The sequence below is a fragment of the Nuphar pumila genome, chromosome 11, assembly GCF_984573655.1.
Source record: "Nuphar pumila chromosome 11, dmNupPumi1.hap1.1, whole genome shotgun sequence".
Classification (NCBI taxonomy): Eukaryota; Viridiplantae; Streptophyta; class Magnoliopsida; order Nymphaeales; family Nymphaeaceae; genus Nuphar; species Nuphar pumila.
The window spans coordinates 108,325,802-108,344,488 of record NC_143259.1 but is presented as its reverse complement, the minus strand read 5'-3'; the positions used below and the strand labels follow the sequence as shown (position 1 = coordinate 108,344,488).

At 34.0% G+C, this 18,687-nt stretch overlaps 1 protein-coding gene across 2 annotated transcripts in view; it reads right to left on the bottom strand.

Annotated features, from left to right (window-relative positions):
- Positions 1–18,687, bottom strand: part of LOC149822752 (transglycosylase) — a 112,259-nt gene that overhangs the window by 73,815 nt on the left and 19,757 nt on the right. For both annotated transcript variants that reach the window (XR_016425734.1, XM_089980032.1), the window contains exon 7: positions 7,737–7,903. Coding sequence is in view for 1 of the 2 variants with exons in the window: in XM_089980032.1 (XP_089836158.1) it covers positions 7,737–7,903 (167 nt within the window). In the remaining variant the exon portion in view is untranslated. The remainder of the gene's footprint in view (positions 1–7,736; positions 7,904–18,687) is intronic.

The window sequence follows — 18,687 nt, the reverse complement described above, 5'->3', positions numbered from 1 at the left end:
TCGCCCGGAATTTGAACAAGTGAGGGCATCTCTTCTCCATAGAAGCAAAGCCCTACCTATTGAAGATGCCCTTGCCGAGATATGTCAAGAGGAAACTCGACTTGGCTTGAGCATTAGGAGTGATGAAGTTTTGGCCGTTAATAGGCCCGGATCGAATGTTAAATCATATAGACCTCCCCACTTTAACAAAAATAGCAATGAGCCTAGAAAGGGAATTATATGCCACTATTGTAATGAACTGGGGCACATTAGACCGGTTTGTCCAAAGCTTAAAGGAAAGGTTGCCGCGATTGGAGAAAGTTCTCCAAAGAAGGAAGAAAGTACCAAAGAAGGAGATATCAAAAAAACTCTTAATCATATCTCCGAAGTTCTCCAACACCTTCTCAAATCTTCTCCTTCAACATCCGGAGCCGCCATCGCCTACTCTTCATCACCTCCAGGTATGTGGATACTAGACTCTGGTGCTTCTTTTCATATGACATCTCATAAAAACTCTCTTTCAAATGTCTTTTCCGAACCCATGTCCTCCTATGTTTCAACGGCCGATGGAACGTCATTGAGAACTGAAAGTATTGGAACACTTGACTTCAATAATTCTCAAAACTTTTTTGTTCCAAAAGTAAGAGTCGTTCCAAAAATTAATTTAAATTTTTTTTCCGTTTCCCAAATCACCGACCATGGATGCCAAGTCTCTTTCTCACCTAAAGATTGCACCGTGCAGGATCTCCAGTCAGGGAAGTTGATTGGGCAAGGCCATAGAAGGGGTGATCTCTATTTTATGGACTTTTTGACGCTTCCATCTAAATCATCTTGCAATCTTGTTAAAGACAAAAGTATTGGAATTTGGCATGAGAGACTTGGTCATCCAAATTTTGTAAAAATGTCTCTTTTCCCGTTTTTGGACAATACTTGTAAAGATAATCACATGACTTGTAAAGATTGCATTTTTGGGAAATCTAAAGCTACTTCGTTTCCTCAAAGAAGTTACTTCACCACTCGGCCATTTGAACTTGTTCATTCCGATGTGTGGGGACCCTCTCCAATCTTATCTAAAGGAGGTTTTTCGTATTATGTGGTCTTTATTGATGATTTCACTAGATTTACGTGGATATACTTCCTAAGTCGCAAATCCGAAGTCTTCTCCTTTTTTAAAGAATTTCATGCAATGGTTAAAAATCAATTTTGGGGAAATCTATCTATTCTTAGGACCGATTCGGAAGGTGAATATATGTCTAATGATTTTCAAAATTACTTAAAAGAAAATGGAATTTGTCATCAACGTTCTTGTCCCAACACTCTGCAACAAAATGGTCTTGCGGAAAGAAAGCATAGGCACATAATAGAAACTACAAGAACATTATTGATTTCAAAAAATATCCCAAAATTCTTTTGGGCCGAAGCGGTTCTAACCTCAACATATCTCATCAATAGAATCCCTTCATCCTCTTTGAAAAATCCTTCTCCATTTGAAAAACTTTACAATATGTCTCCCGACTATAAAAGATTATGAATTTTTGGATGTAAATGCTTTGTTTTAACTCGCAAAAATGATAAACTTTCTCCTAGGGCTATTGAATGTATTTTCTTGGGATATGGCGAAAAACAAAAAGGATATCGATGTTTTGACATACTTAAGAATAAACTTTATATCTCAAAAGATGTCACATTTCTCGAAGAAGAAAATGGTTTTTCGCATCAACCAAATGAAAATATTGACTATTCCTTTTTATTTGACTTGTTACCTCAAGAAAACATCATAAATGATCATGTTCATCCTAGCGAACCTCTTAATGAAGATCTTGTTGAACATCTAAATAATGATCCAAACTTAGAAGAAAATGCTTCAAGACAAATACAAGTCTACTCTAAAAGGAATGAAAGAAATCCTCCTTGTGCCCTTGAAAGATTTTCTCAAAATGAGTCAATAGAAGAAACCTCTCAAAGAAGATCAAATCGCATTCCCAAGATACCAAATAGATTTGTTTCTTATGATTCTTTTTCTCCTAATTATCGAGCATGTCTACTTGCTCTTCACTCCTTTCATGAACCATCTCATTACAATGATGCTAAACAATATGCTCATTGCAATGAAGCTATGGAACTTGAACTTAATGCCCTTAAAATGGCACAAACTTGGGAAATCATTGATCCTCCCAATGGCAAGAAACTGGATGTAGATGGGTGTTTAAAGTAAAAACTAAGAGTGATGGTTCATTAGAAAGATATAAGGCTAGGTTGGTAGCCAAAGGATATGCCCAAGAGTATGGGGTAGACTATGATGAAACTTTTGCCCCAGTTGCTCGAATGACTAGTGTTCGAGCCCTTATTGTTATAGCTTCTGTTAAAAAATGGCCAATCTTTCAACTTGATGTTAAAAATGCTTTCTTGAATGGTAATTTAAATGAAAAAGTTTATATGGAACCACCTCCAGGTATGAATTTAAATGGAAAAGTTTTAAAATTAAAAAAGGCTTTATATTGACTTAAGCAAGCTCCTAAAGCTTGGTATGACAGGTTTAGTAATGTATTAATCAATTTAGGTTTTTCTTCTTGCTATACTGATATTGTTCTTTTTGTTAAAAGGACAGGTGACTCCATTATTATGTTGATGATATGATCATCACTGGGAATGACAAAAAGGGAGTAAATGATGTTAAATCTATGCTAAAAGATACTTTTGATATGTCTGACCTTGGTTATTTGAGATATTTTTTAGGAATTGAAGTGGCTTATTCCGCACAAGGATACATCTTATCTCAAATGAAGTTAGCTGCAGAAATTTATACCAAATCAGGAATATCTGATGAAAAAAAAGTTGAGACTCCCGAAGTTATCAATGTGAAACTAAGACTTGAAGATCCAACTCCCTACCGTCAATTAATTGGATCCCTCACCTATCTATCCATCACCCGTCCTGACATAGCTCATGTGGTTCATGCAGCGAGCCAGTTTCAGCACGCACCTACCACGGTTCATATGGCGGTCGTAATGAGAATTGTGCGATATATCAAAAATACCATCTCCAAGGGACTCTTCTTATCCTCTTCCTCATCTCTTGAATTGACTGCTTTTACTTATGCTGACTGGGGAGGAAATCCCAATGATCGTATCTCAATTACGGGTCTTTGTATTTTTTTAGGTGAATCTCTTATCTCGTGGAGATGCAAGAAGCAGCAGAAGGTCTCCTTATCATCTACTGAAGCTGAATATCGGGCTATGGCGATGACAACTATGGAAATCGTATGGCTCAGAAGTCTCCTTGCTGACATGGGCGTCCTCACTTCCACTCCTACCAAGCTCTGCTGTGATAACAAAAGTGCGATATACATTGCCAGCAATCACACATTTCATGAGCGGACAAAGCATATCGAAATGGATTGCCATTATGTTCGAGACGAATACCTCAGAGGGACTATTTCATTACCATATGTTACTTCAGAGTATCAACTAGCTGACTTCTTCACCAAAGCGCTCCCGACTCCACGATTTATGTTTCTCCTTAGCAAACTTTCGGTCTTCTCCCCGTAAAGTTTGAGGGGGCGTGTTAAAATATATATATATATATATATATATATATATATACATATACTTATATATATATAGACATTCGTATATATATAAGTATATATATACATATATGTATATATATATACATATTCTTTTTAGTGAAATACCTGATAGGGGTATTCTTGTAAAACTGCAAATGTACCTTTTATTTTTTCACTTTTTCTTTTTTCCTTTTCCTTTTTTACCTTTTTCTTTTTTTATTTTTCCTTTTGTTTGAACCACAAGGGGCCCCACTCTTGTAGTCGTTGGGGCCCCAACGGTCAGATTTCTGACCGTTGGGGGCTCCCAACGACTACAAGGGAGCCCCCTTGTGGTCCCTTCTTGTGCCCTCCTCCTCTATAAATAGAGGAGGTGTTCCCCTCTTGTAAGCATGGGTTTTTACACCCTTCTCTTCCTTTCTTCAATAAATCCAACTATTGACTTTAAGTCATTTTCTATATTTGTGAGTTTTTGTGTGTGCACATTTGGTGTTTGTGTTCTTGGCTCTTGTAGTCACTCTTAAAGAGTCACTTTTTGCCCTATTGGTGCTTCCGCCTCTTTTCATTACACACTCTTGGATATATTTTCTTAAACACAAATCCGAAGTATTTCATTGCTTCCAAAAATTTCATTCTTATACAAAGACTCAATTTAAAACCAATATTAAAATCTTTAAAACTGATTCTGAAGGAGAATTTGTATCAAAGAAGTTAAAAAATTATCTTGACTTACATGAGATTTATCATAAAAAAATCATGTCCTTATACTCAACAAAATGGACTAGCCAAAATGAAGCATTTCGAAGGAAAACACTTCTTACATAAGATTCATATTTTATGATTCCTTTGAACCTAAATATATAGCTTGTCTAATGGCTATACACTCATATGTAGAACCATCATCTTACCATGATGATAAAAATTATCAAGAATGGATTAAGGCAATGAATGATGAATTAGATGATGTAGATGAGTCTATAAGATAAAAACTAAAAGTGATGGGACATTAAAAAGATATAAAGCTAGGTTAGTAGCCAAAAGATAAAATATAGTAAAGAATATACAATAGACTATGATGAGACATTTGCTCCCGTCGCTCGAATAACTACTGATATAACCCTTATTTCTATAGCATGAATTAAAAAATAATCGATTTTTCAAATAGATATAAAAAATGCTTTTTTGAATGGTAATCTTAATGAGAAAGTTTACATGAATCCTCCACTAAGTTTAAGTTTAGCACATGAAAAAATTCTTCAAATATGAAAAGCATTGTATAGCCTCAAGCAAACCCCAAAGCTTGATATGATCAATTTAGTAGCGTGAAGACACAACTTGCTTTTAAATCTTGTTATACTGACACTGCATTGTTTGTTAAGTCTTCTAATGCAGGAATTGTAATATTACTTCTCTACGTTGATGATATGATTTATAGAAGGCTATGTCACATGGGTGCAGGAGCGGGGATGCGGCACTTTAAAAAATTTGAGTGCGGGGGTGCGGCAGGGAAAAAATATAAAAAAATTATATATATATATATATATATATATATATATATATATATATATATATATATATATATATATATATATATATATATATATATATATATTAAGTTTTAACAGTTAACATTGTCATAATATCATTCATCATACATGCAATATATCAAATTAACATTCTACAATTTTATTCTACATCACAAAAACTAACACTACAATTAAATCAACCTAAATATCAATCAAATAAGTAAAGCAGAAAAGAACTAAATTACATACCAAAAGTATATCCTACAATGTATATGACGATAAAGTAATGGATCTTAATTATTTTCTGCTTCATCATCAAATGCATCATAAGGAAGACTGGGCTCAGATAAATCCATGTTTATCATGTTGAAATCATGCTCTCCCTCTAAGTCACACTCTTCTGGGTTTACATCCCAAAATTTGGATGTTCTTTGTCTGCATTACAAACCCAATTTGAAAATGTTAAATGCAATACAAGTATATTTAAATAAAAAAACTAAGAAATAATCAAATAACTAAGAGAGCAAATTAGTACATGTATTTATTATTAGTTCGCGAAAGTAGTCGAAGATTTGAATGAACATATACTAAATCCTCTGCACGCTTGCTGGTGAGTTTGTTTCTCTTCATGTTATGGATTTAAGAATATGTGCTCCAATTTCTTTCACAACAAGATGAACTAGCAGCTCGAAATATCAATCTTAATGTAAGACGTTGGAGAATAGATGTTTCTGATCCAAATGTTGATCACCATATGATAGAATCTATATTATCCTCGTCTCTCGTGAGTAATGCATGTCCATATAATCTCGAAGATTTAAATTTTCTAAACTTTTGTGTGGCTTGATTTAGAATATGTGCTTATGGAAAAAGTTTTGTCATACACATATTTCTGTCTTAATAGCTCTGTGTCTAAATTTGGAGGGACAGGACCAATACCACCTTCTTGCCACTTTTTTGCATAATATTTTGGATTAAGAGAATGTGTCATGCAATGCAAAAGAGTGTTGCTCTTATCTCATCTTCTGACTAAAATTGAATGAATATGGTTAAAAAAAAATTGAATCATCCAATGCAGGATTTTTTTCTGCATGCTTGAAAACTATAACTTATATTTTTTCAATCATATTATTCCACATTTCATAAACTTTGTGAAGCATGGGCTCATCCTTATCAACTTCTCTCAACATTTCCCAAATAGGTTGCGTAAATTGAAGTATACCACTTTGTCCCAAAATTCATCATCAACAATGAATTTCTTAATTTCTTAAGCCTTGACATCATCATCAGCACGATAAAATGTTCAATTTTCATCAGTCACCATGTTAACCAAAGCATTCTTTGCTTTTTTAATCTTCACCATCACAATGATGAATGCAAAACGTGTTTCAACGACCTTCAACAATTTCAGGTCAGAATGCCTATTAAATATAGCATTAGCATGATGGTGATTAACAACAAAATTCCTAATGCTTTTGACATTTCACTCTAAATCTTCAATCCATGAACATAAAGCATATTGGTGAATTTTCTTCTTCTTTGAGGTTGCAGATGCTCTTGAGAGCCAGATTTAAGTTGTGTGCTATACAGAGAATCCAAAAAAGTATTGGATTAGCCATATACTTCACATGTTTCTAGTGATTTACATGGCATGGCTGTCAAATGATATAAGTCTTGGAAAAGAATCTATAGGGAACAAGAATGCCCTTGTTGATGATCATAATAAAATCACACCTAACCGCCTACATGGATATCTACTGAGAAAAAAGTATTCATTAGGGGTATATGACGATTAGCTCAACTAGCTCATTTTTTTGACCAATGAGCAATTGATGTACTTACAAATGGGGTTGGTGCTGCAAGTGTCTTTCTGGAAGAAGGGATTAAAAATATGGGGCAGGGATGGGGGGTGGGGAGGAGAGGGTGGAAAATTTCTTCTTATCTATTCTTATATTTAGCTTGTGTATCAGTAGTCCTACTAATTTACTATTACCATTTTTTTTTTGGTTGAACCCATTTTTTGACAACTTTCTTTATCACATATTAGGCATTTAGTGGTAGATTGAGCCATTGTTTCTTTTATATTTTCTGTATTAAATGCACTATTATGTTATTTAAATATTTATAAACTCATGTTCATGTCATGGTATTTACTGGGCAAACTGAATGGTTGAACTGCTTGCTAGATGACTACTGAATGAAACAATTCAATTGGCAGTCAATGACATCATGTCGGTCTATTATTCTTGATCTCCCATTGTAGTGCATTTAAAGTAAATGTAATGAAAATCAGTTCATCTCTTAATTTGGTTTCATCTTGAACTCCCATTCTTGTTCTCAAAATACTAACAATAATGCCATAATCCACTATAGATGAGATGATAACAGACAGAGCAGGTTTCTTATATGATTAAGACAAGAATAACATAACAATGCTAGTAGACAATAAATGGACCAATTGATGTGTATCTACTGAGAGAAGAATGTTTAATTTCTACATGTTACACATGGATTACCATTAGTGTTTCTGTGTTAAGATACCTAAGAATTAGCATAAGGAAAATGTGCGGAACATACATGTTTTAATACATCCTGTTTTGTAGTTAACTGATCAATATAGGAAACAGATCATAAGACTCAAACTATGCACTGTTTCATGATTATACCTTCACCTCTACTCGGGAAAGATAGGGTCTCTTGTTTGAGTCTTGCGAAAAACGCACTCTGCCTCTTCTTTCTCCAGACTTTTCCCACTCCTTTTGAACCTCAGGATGCCTCCATAGTTCTTCCATATCTTCTCTAGAAGATTTGGAGTCCCAAAACCACTCATCACCTATGCTATGGTAGAAAACAAATTAGCTACATCGATAGCACTTCCTAGACAAAGAAAAAGAATTTACATGCAACTTGCAAAGCATATGTGAATATGGAAAGTGAATTGAAATTTGATTCTTGATTAAGACAATCTTTTTAAATGGAAGATCGATGTAGTGATTGTTAAAATGTATACTCAAAAACATTATTGTAAGTATAAATATATATACTTATATACATAGAGATACATATACATATGTTATATGTATATGTATCTCTATATATAAGTATATATATTTATACATTTTTCTCTTTTTACCCGAAAAGAGTATTTCAGTCTTTTTACATTTTGCGCATATTCCATTTGGAATATGCTGTGTTTTTTTCCTTTTATTTTTGTAATTCTTTTTGTTTTATTTTTTTTCCTTTTTGCATATTCAAAAAGGTGCATTGGGGATCTCCCCAATAGAGTCGTTGGGGAGCCCCCAACAGTCACAATTGTGACCGTTGGGAGCTCCCCAACGACTCCTTTGGGGAGCCCCCTTCTTGCACCTCTTCTTTCTTGTATAAATAGGGGTGTTCCCCCTTGTTGTAAAATAAGTTTGAGAGTCTCAAGCACTTGCTTCCTTTTTTATGAAATACATGCATTATTGCATGTTTATTATTTATACACTTTTTGTGTATTGTGTTCAAGTGTTGTGAGAGTGCCTTCGTGCACTTATTTTTTAAGTATTTATGCTTGTATGCGTATTGTCTATGTTAAAATGTAAACTGTAATATATATATATATATATATATATTATTTAATATTATTATATTTTCTTTTTCTATTTTTCTTTATTTTCTTTTTTAGCATCTAGTTCAATAGAAACTAGATATTTGATCCAGTGCAAATAGCTGTTGGACTGTAGTCCAACAGCTATAATAAATGTTGTTGGACTATAGTCCAACAGCTATAATAATAAATGTTGTTGGACTGTAGTCCAATAGTTATATTAAGAGAAGTTGGAATCCAACGTCTCTTTTGGAGAGCTCAAAATGAGCTCTCCTCTCTCTTCTACTTTTTTGTATATATAGGGGTGAACCCCTTCAATGTAAATTACCATGCTTCTTAAGCATTTTGTTCATGAATAAAGTATTATTTATTTTTCAAGTGTTCTTCCTTTTATACCCTTTCAAGGGTCATGCTTGTAGTGTCTCCAATAAACACTTGTTTGTGAGTTATTTGTGCATTTGTTGAAGACCACCATTTCATTACATGGTATCAGAGCTACGAAATCCTTAGATCTTGAAGTGCTTCTGCCTCGATTTCCGTGTCACATTTACAAAAGGTGTTTCATCACCTTGTTTTTGGCTCAAGAAGGTTTGTTTGAAGAAAGGCGAACTTGTGCTACGAAAAAATTTGGTTTTGTATCCTCTCTTATTCCTTTGTCTACTCTTTTTTTTTTCTTTTTTTTTTCTCTCTCTCTCTCCTCCTATTTATTCATCTCTTACCCTTGTAAAAGATGGATGACAATGATAAGATCACCATCATTCCTATGAAGCTAAATGATACTAACTATGTAATGTGGGCTTCGATTATGAAGCACCACATTTGGGGAAAAGGTTTATGGGGTATAGTGGATGGTTCCGATTTGGAACCTAAACTATCTCTTACCAAGAAAGAGGGTGATAAAGAGGTTCCTCTAACGGAAGAAGAGAAGAATAAGGCGTTAGCCACTTATGAAAAGAAATGGAAAGAATGGAGGATAGGGCATGCAGAAATTATGTCATGGCTCATCAATAGCATAGACATTAAAAAATGCTCTAGTCTAGCTAAGTTTGAGCATGCCGATAAGGCTTGGGAATACCTCAAAAACATGTATTCCCTTAAAGATATTGCACATGTATGCAATTTACAAGATAAAGTTCGGACAATGACTTAAAAAGATAAAACTATTCGAGAATATTATAATGAGTTGTCCGAACTTTGGGAAGAGTTGGCTCTTCTTGAGCCCAAATGGCATTGTGCCGAAGACATCGAGCTTCGCCAAAAGCAACTCGATATGGAACATTTCTATCAATTTGTGAATGGTCTAAGGCCGGAGTTTGAATCCACCAAATCGGCCCTTTTACATCGTGGAAAAATTCCTTCTATTGTTGATACTATAGAAGAGCTCACTATGGAGGAAAATAGACTTAGAAAAAGTACTCCAAAAGTTGATGATGACTCCGTTTTAGCTATATCTAGACCGGGGAATCATACTCGTACTTACAAGCCGCTTCATTTTGGAAGGCAAAACGGCGACTTTGATAAAAGAAAAGTTATTTGTCATCATTGTCATGAACCGGGGCACTATAGGCCTCAATGTCCAAAGTTAAAAAAAAGAGAAGAAAAGTGAGTTGCTTCTGTTGAATCTGAGTCAAAAGATCAAGAAGCACCTGTGTCTATGGCTCAACTGATGGAAATCCTTCAACCTCTTCTCAAAGGGGTATCCTCCTCAACCGAAGCCTCAACTGGAGCGACAGTTGCATCTTTTTCCGGTCCAGGTAACTTTTCTTGGCTTTTAGATTCTGGTGCTTCTTTTCATATGACCCCAAATGTTAATAGTCTATCCAAATGTCTTAAAAATAACTCAAGTGTGTCAAAGGTTTTTACAGCCGATGGCACATCTCTCGAAGTAAAAGGAATAGGATGTTTTGAAAATCTTCAAAAATCCAAAAGATTTTTTATCCCAGAAGTTAGATATATCCCTAAACTTAATTTGAATCTCTTATCTGTCTCGCAAATATCTGATTATGGATGTAATATCTCATTCTCTTCTCATGGTTGTTGGGTACAGGATCGTCAGTCAGGGAAGCTGATTGGGGAAGGCCATAGAGAAGGAGGACTTTATTACATGGACTTTTTGGAATTACCCAAGAATGCATTTTGTTATAATATTCAGAAATTAGAATTGGATTTATGGCACAAAAGGCTTGGTCATCCTCATATGTCTAAAATTCAATATTTTCCAAGTTTGGAAAAATTTTGTAATTCTGAAAATTTTTCTTGTAAAGACTGCATTCTTGGCAAAATGAAAAGGTTACCATTTCTTAGTAGAACTTTTGTTTCCTCACGACCACTTGAGTTAATACATTCGGATGTTTGGGGCCCCGCACCAGTTATTTCCAAAGGTGGTTATACATATTATGTCATTTTTGTTGATGACTTTTCTAGACATACTTGGATTTATTTTCTTAAACATAAATCTGATGTCTTTGCTAACTTCCAAATATTTCATAAAATGGTAAAAAATAAGTTTCAAAATGATATTTCTGTTTTTCGCACTGATTCAGGGGAAGAATTTATGTCCAACGAATTCAAAGACTATCTCAATTTACATGGTATTACACATCAAAGATCATGTCCACACACTCCACAATAGAATGGCCTAGCCGAACGCAAACATCGGCACATTATAGAAACTACTAGGACATTGCTAATTGCAAATCAAGTTCCAAAAAGTTTTTGGGCTGAAGCGGTCCTAACTGCCACCTACCTCATTAATAGGATGCCATCTTCCTCATTAAAGAATACAACTCCGATAGAAAAGCTTGTTAATTTAACTCCAGATTATTCTAGATTAAGAGTCTTTGGATGCAAATGTTTTGTTTTCACCAACAGAAATGACAAACTCTCTCCTCGTGCAATCCCATGTGCCTTTTTAGGATATGCTGATAATAAAAAAGGCTACAGGTGTTTCGATTTTCAAAATGACAAATTATATGTGTCAAGAAATGTATCCTTTTTGGAAAAAGAAAGCTTCTTTGAATTTGAAAAATCCAAGGATGTCACTGAATACTCGTTTTTAATTGATCCAACTTCAAAATCCAATGAATGTGATGTTGGATGTGACCTTGACAATGATCAAAGTCCTATTGTTGTTGAAAATGATGATAATGAAGAGCAAATCCACAGGGATGTTAGTCTACAATATTCAAGACGTAGAGAGCAAAATCTTCCATGTGCATTACAAAAATACTCTGAAGTCTCACCTAGAAGAACGTCTAGAATCTCTAAACCTCCAGAAAAATTTGTGTCTTATGAATCTTTTTCACCCACGTATAGGGCCGCCATTACATTAATACAATCATATGTTGAACCATCATCTTATTCTCAAGCAAAAAATCATATAAAATGGATAGAAGCCATGAAAATAGAATTTGATGCACTAGAAAAGGCCAATACTTGGACGATACAAGATATTCCTCCGGGTAAGAAACCTATAGGTTGTAGGTGGGTATATAAAGTCAAAACCAAAAGTGATGGGACCCTGGAAAGATATAAGGCCCGTTTAGTAGCAAAAGGATATGCCCAAGAGTATGGCATCGATTATGAAGAAACATTTGCTCCTGTGACCCGTATGACCACTGTTAGAACTTTAATTGCCTTGGCCTCCATTAGAACATTGCCTATCTTTCAATTAGATGTTAAAAATGTTTTCCTGAATGGGAATCTCGTTGAAGAAGTATACATGGAAGCCCCACCAGGTATTAGTATCCCTAAGGGTAAAGCTCTTTGTCTAGAAAAAGCTCTTTATGGTCTTAAACAGGCTCCAAAAGCCTGGTATGACCGATTTAGTCATGTTATGCTTGATATTGGTTTTCAACCTTGTTTAACTGACAATGCTTTGTTTGTTAAGAAATCTGATGCTGGCATCATTATTCTTCTTCTCTATGTGGACGATATGATCATCACCGGAGGCGACAAACAGGGAGTTGCAAATATCAAATCTCTTCTTAAAACTCACTTTGAAATGACTGACTTAGGTTTATTAAGATATTTTTTAGGCATTGAAGTTGCTTATTCCCCTCGGGGGTATTTGATATCTCAATCTAAATTTACTCTTGATATCGTTTCCAGGTCTGGAATTACAGATGATAAGAAAGTAGAAACTCCAGAAGTTGTCAATGTTAAAATGAAAATTGATGATGGAGAACTTCTTGATGATCCTACTCCTTATAGACAGCTTGTTGGAGCTCTTTCTTATCTTTCCATTACTAGGCCAGATATAACTCATGTGGTTCATACAGTCAGTCAATTTCAACATGCTCCTACCTCCGTGCACATAAGAGCGATTTTGCGTATTATTAGATACTTAAAATCCTCTCTTTCATGAGGACTCTTCTTGTCTGCTTCATCTCCATTAAATTTAATTGCAAATACTGATGCTGACTGGGGAGGTGATCCCAATAATAGACACTCAACTACTGGTTTTTGTGTGTTCCTAGGTGAAACCTTAATTTCGTGGAGGTGCAAAAAGCAGCAGAAAGTCTCTCTTTCCTCCACCGAAGCTGAATACAGAGTCATGGCAACCATGTTAGAAAGTGGCTTTGAATACATTAGGTTCAATAAAGAACCCATACACATGCATATGAAGTGCGAATAAACCCATTAAAGGGAACAACACAAGCACATAATGTGCTAACACATAAACCCACAAAAGGGGCAAAAATATGACATAAAGTCATAAGTTGAATATTATTGAAGAAGAAGGAAGAAGGGGGTATAAACCCCATACAATGGAGCATAAGCTCCTCCAAGGAGTAAAAAATACAAAGGGGGAGACCCCTATTTATAACACAAGAGAGGGGCCACCAAGGGGGCTCCCAAAGGAGTCGTTGGGAACCCCCAACGGTCACATTTGTGACCGTTGGGGGCTCCCAAACGACTCTTTGGGGAGCCTTCCTAGGTGGTGCAAACCACAAAAAAGGGAAAAATAAAAAAGAAAATTAAAAATAAAATTACAAACATATTCCAAATGGAATATGCGTAAAAACTGTGAAATGTCTAAACTACCCCTATGCCTATAAATAGATAAATATATATTTTATATATATAATTAGATAATACATATGCATATATACCATATATGAATATGTATTATCCTTTATATATATAAAATATATATAATATTACAATTGTCGAATGATACATTTTAACACCCCCCCTCAAGCTTTGCGTGGGGGAACGAAAAGATTGAAGAAAGCAAGAGGAAGAATCTCAAGGCTTCAAGAGCCTTCAGTACGAATGCCATTGTAAATGTCTTCCTCCAATGTCTTTAACGATGAGCACCTTCCATGATCTATCCAAGGTACTTCTTTTTCTCTTATCTTCAAGATCCTGAAGAACAACAACAAAGAACAAGTAAAAAATATCTTTGCACTTTACTCAAAAGGAACATTCCAAGGTGCAAAATTTATGCATAATAGGATAATTACTTTAGCATGAAAAGAAAATTTAGAAAACCAAAATTTTTAAAATCATATATCATGTTTGAAGAGTGAGCGGAAACATATTGCAAGAATGCATAATGCATTCATAAGGTCCAATATTGGACAAACACAACCCCATAATGGGGAAATAACAAAATAGTCCACTAAGGGATACCACAATAATCCTACGAAGAGGCATAAGCAACATATACTTTATTGAATGAGATCTTAAAAGGCCATAAAAAAAATATGCATATATTATCATGAAATGAATTAATACTTAAAGGAATCATTAATGAACATGCTTCAAACATATAATGAAGTGCCAAACAAGAGAAACGAAGTCTCCAAGCATACTTTAGACAAAATAAACACAAGAGTTCACAAGGTTTTAAATTCATTTACGAGGCAAAATGAATAGTGTTATTTGAGTAGAGAATCTTACCCATTTAGGAAAATCTCACTCAATTGACAAAAAAGGACACATTTTGCATACAAAAGTGGCCAAAATACCATAAGCACTTAATATATAGATTAAATGCCAAAAAATCAACTTGATTTTAAAATATGCATATCAAAAATATGATTCACTTGAACATCTTAAAACACAAGTCATGAATGAAATTTTGCAAATTTCAACAATAGTTCATCCATTACAAACAACTACCTCATTAGTCCTCCAAAACCCATAAATCAAGTGTATAAGCTACTAGATCAAGAATATAAATATAATGTCATTAAAGGCCAAAGACACACACAAAGGTGTGCAAAAGAACCTCTTGTCTATATATAATAATACTTGAAATGAGTGCATCTACGACAAGAACAAGAGAATACACGCCAACATGGACCAAAAGCATCTCTTGTCTACGTAAAAATACACTTAAAACCAAGTATGTCTAGCTACTAGAACAAGAGTAACAAGCCAACCATGGGCTAAAAACACAATACATCTCTTGTCTACATAAGATGGCACTTGAAATGAGTGAAATAAGCTAACATTGGGCATACATCTCAGCGACTAGAACAAGGACACAAACGCCAACATGGACTAAAATCACACACCATGGTGTGAATCAACGTGTCTTGTCTACATAAAATAACACTCAAGACAAGTGTGTTCAGCTACTAGACCAAGAGAGCAAAAGCCAACAAAGGGCTACCAACACACGAAGGTGTAATAAAATTTTTGTCTACATATGATGACACTTAGATAAGGGGCATAAAAGGAGAAGACTTTTGAGGTAATCAAACTTGTAATGACAAACATATATATAAATCAAACCTTGAATCAATAGAACAATATTCTTCAAAAAGAATACCCATAAAAATAACATTTTGAAATAAACTATGTAAAAGTATCTTCAACAAGATACAACAACCGATAGAACAATATTCTTGAAAATAAATGTGTGAACATACGCACACCAAGAACATATGGAACACTTGTGCACAAAAGCACAAAATCACAAATGTGCAAATGCACTCATAATTTTCATAAACAATGGAAGGTTGGGCAATAATCCCTAAAACCTTGATTTCAATATACCTTAAAACATTTTAAGGTTTCAAACATCATATATTCATCACATTTATATATAAATAAGAGCATCCATAAGATCAATGGCCAACATCAAACTAGTGACACACTCATATACCAAATCATTCTAGAGTCCCAAGGTGCTCATAACTCACCTCAACCCCCATCTATAATATGGTAAGTGGACAATCTAAAAAGACATAACAACGAGTGTCACACTCATAATTAGAGATCATATACCAAATCATTCTAGAGTCCCAAGGTGCTCATAACTCACCTCAACCACCATCTATAATATGGCAATTTGGACAATCTAAAATGATATAACATGAGGTGCCCATAACTCACCTCAACAAACATCTCTAATAAAACAATAAGGCCAAAACAATGATGCATTAAAGAAACATGTGATGGACAAATATAAATGCCACAAAAAGGCAATAAACACTTTAGGAATCATTTTTCAAAGAAAAGAGGACCGATTAAAAATTGAATCAAAGGTCCAATATAATCAATCACAATAATATGCTTTATAACAACAATTTTGCATAAACGTGAATTATGCTTAATCTTCAAAAGAAGTCATTTATACAAAAAAGACTTATTATGCAACTAACACAATTATGAAATATTAAGCAACATCATGCGTAAGAACCGATTTGGAATAATCAAAAAGTCAAAAACAAGCCTCAACTATGATAGATATAAAGTGCAATTAAATGCACACCAAATGATAATAGATGCACTTTTATGCAATGCAAGATTTTTAAATGACAATAATCTTGAATGAGCAAATAACAAACTTAGGCCAATATAAGCATTCATAAAGATGGTGAAGTTTGAAAAATCTTATGAAATCCACTATTGTAACTTAAAAAATGATGCTCACAACCAATCTCAAAAGATCCAAAAAGGATTACAAGTATTAATGAATCGTTGAAGGATATTATGCAAGGAAAAAGATACTTACAAACAATCTTCTCACAACAACCATGAAATCTTCATAAAAGAGTATATACTCACAAGAAGATTATAAGGACCGAAAGGCTCCTTAAAGAGAGCTCAAAACACACAAAATTCCCAAAGAAGGAGGAAACTCCACTAAAGTGAGAAAAATTCCAACAAAAAAGAATAATAGATTTGTTAAAAAAACCTTATGATAAAGTAAGATTGTACTATGGCATAAATCTATAAAATTAAACATTTATTGAGGAAAGATTCAAAAGCTTTTAAGTTTTATCAAAAAACATGACTTAATAGATTATTACGAACTCCTAATGTAATAAGTACGCAACAAACATTAGTGAAGACCATAAATTTTATAATAAGACAAGCTCTTTAAATCAAATTGAAAAATCTTTTAAGAGTATAGAGATGCAAAGAAAATCACCATATTCCATAAGACTATTTTAAAACTTAATTCAACCGGAATTATATAAAAAAAAAACTTTCTTCATTAAATGTTGCTCATATAAAAAGGACACATTGGGTAAGTGAATCAAAACTTATTAAGGAATTTAGCATTTTTCGAAAAACTACATCTCACAAACATTTTAATCTTAACATACCTTTCTTTAAAGACTTACCATATATAAAAGGTATTCTTATAAACAAAGTTAGATTTAAAATATAAATTCAAGGCTCCAAAGGTCATAAATCTTTACCGACCCATTAAGTTTTGAGCAATCATATATCTAATTTTTCGCCAAACAAGTTATCATTTTCAAATTTTTCAAAGAAAAACATACGAAAAAGTATGTATACGAAAAAGATTCAATAGAGTATCAAGTAACTCAAATTTTTATAAAAAGACATAATGACAAAGAGTACACATAAAAAAACATATTAAATTCTTCATACAATACTTAAAGAAATAGAATGCATACCTAATAACTTTAAGAAAGAAAAGAGAGAGAAATAAATACTTCACCATTTTTCTTTAAAAATTTCTTGAATACCACGCTTCCCGATGCACCAAAGAGCAACTCGATCTCAACTTTGCTTTGATACCATGTTAGAAAGTGGCTTTGAATACATTAGGTTCAATAAAGAACCCATACACATGCACATGAAGTGCGAATAAACCCATTAAAGGGAACAACACAAGCACATAATGTGCTAACACATAAACCCACACAAGGGGCAAAAATATGACATAAAGTCATAAGTTGAATATTATTGAAGAAGAAGGAAGAAGGGGGTATAAACCCCATACAATGGAGCATAAGCTCCTCTAAGGAGTAAAAAATACAAAGGGGGAGACCCCTATGTATAACACAAGAGAGGGGCCACCAAGGGGGCTCCCAAAGGAGTCGTTGGGAACCCCCAACGGTCACATTTGTGACTGTTGGGGGCCCCCCAAGGACTCTTTGGGGAGCCTCCCTAGGTGGCGCAAACCACAAAAAAGGGAAAAATAAAAAAGAAAATTAAAAATAAAATTACAAACATATTCCAAATGGAATATGCGTAAAAATTGTGAAATGTCTAAACTACCCCTATGCCTATAAATAGATAAATATATATTTTATATATATATATAATTAGGATAATACATATGCATATATACCATATATGAATATGTATTATCCTTTATATATATAAAATATATATAATATTACAATTGTCGAATGATACATTTTAACAAACCACCACTATGGAGGTTGTTTGGCTCGAACGATTGCTAGCGGATATGGGAGCTAAAGCAACACAAGCTTCAAAGATGTTCTGTGACAACAAAAGTGCGATCTACATTGCAAGCAACCGGACATTCCATGAGCGCACTAAACACATTGAGATGGACTGTCACTATGTCAGAGAGGAATACTTACATGGAACCATTGATCTGCCATATGTTACATCAGAATATCAATTAGCAGACTTCTTCACCAAGCCTCTCGCTGCTCCCAGATTTCACTTCCTCTTAGACAAACTTTCGCTCATTGTACCGTAAGTTTGAGGGGGAGTGTTAAAATGTAAATTGTAATATATATATATATATATATATATATATATATATATATATATAT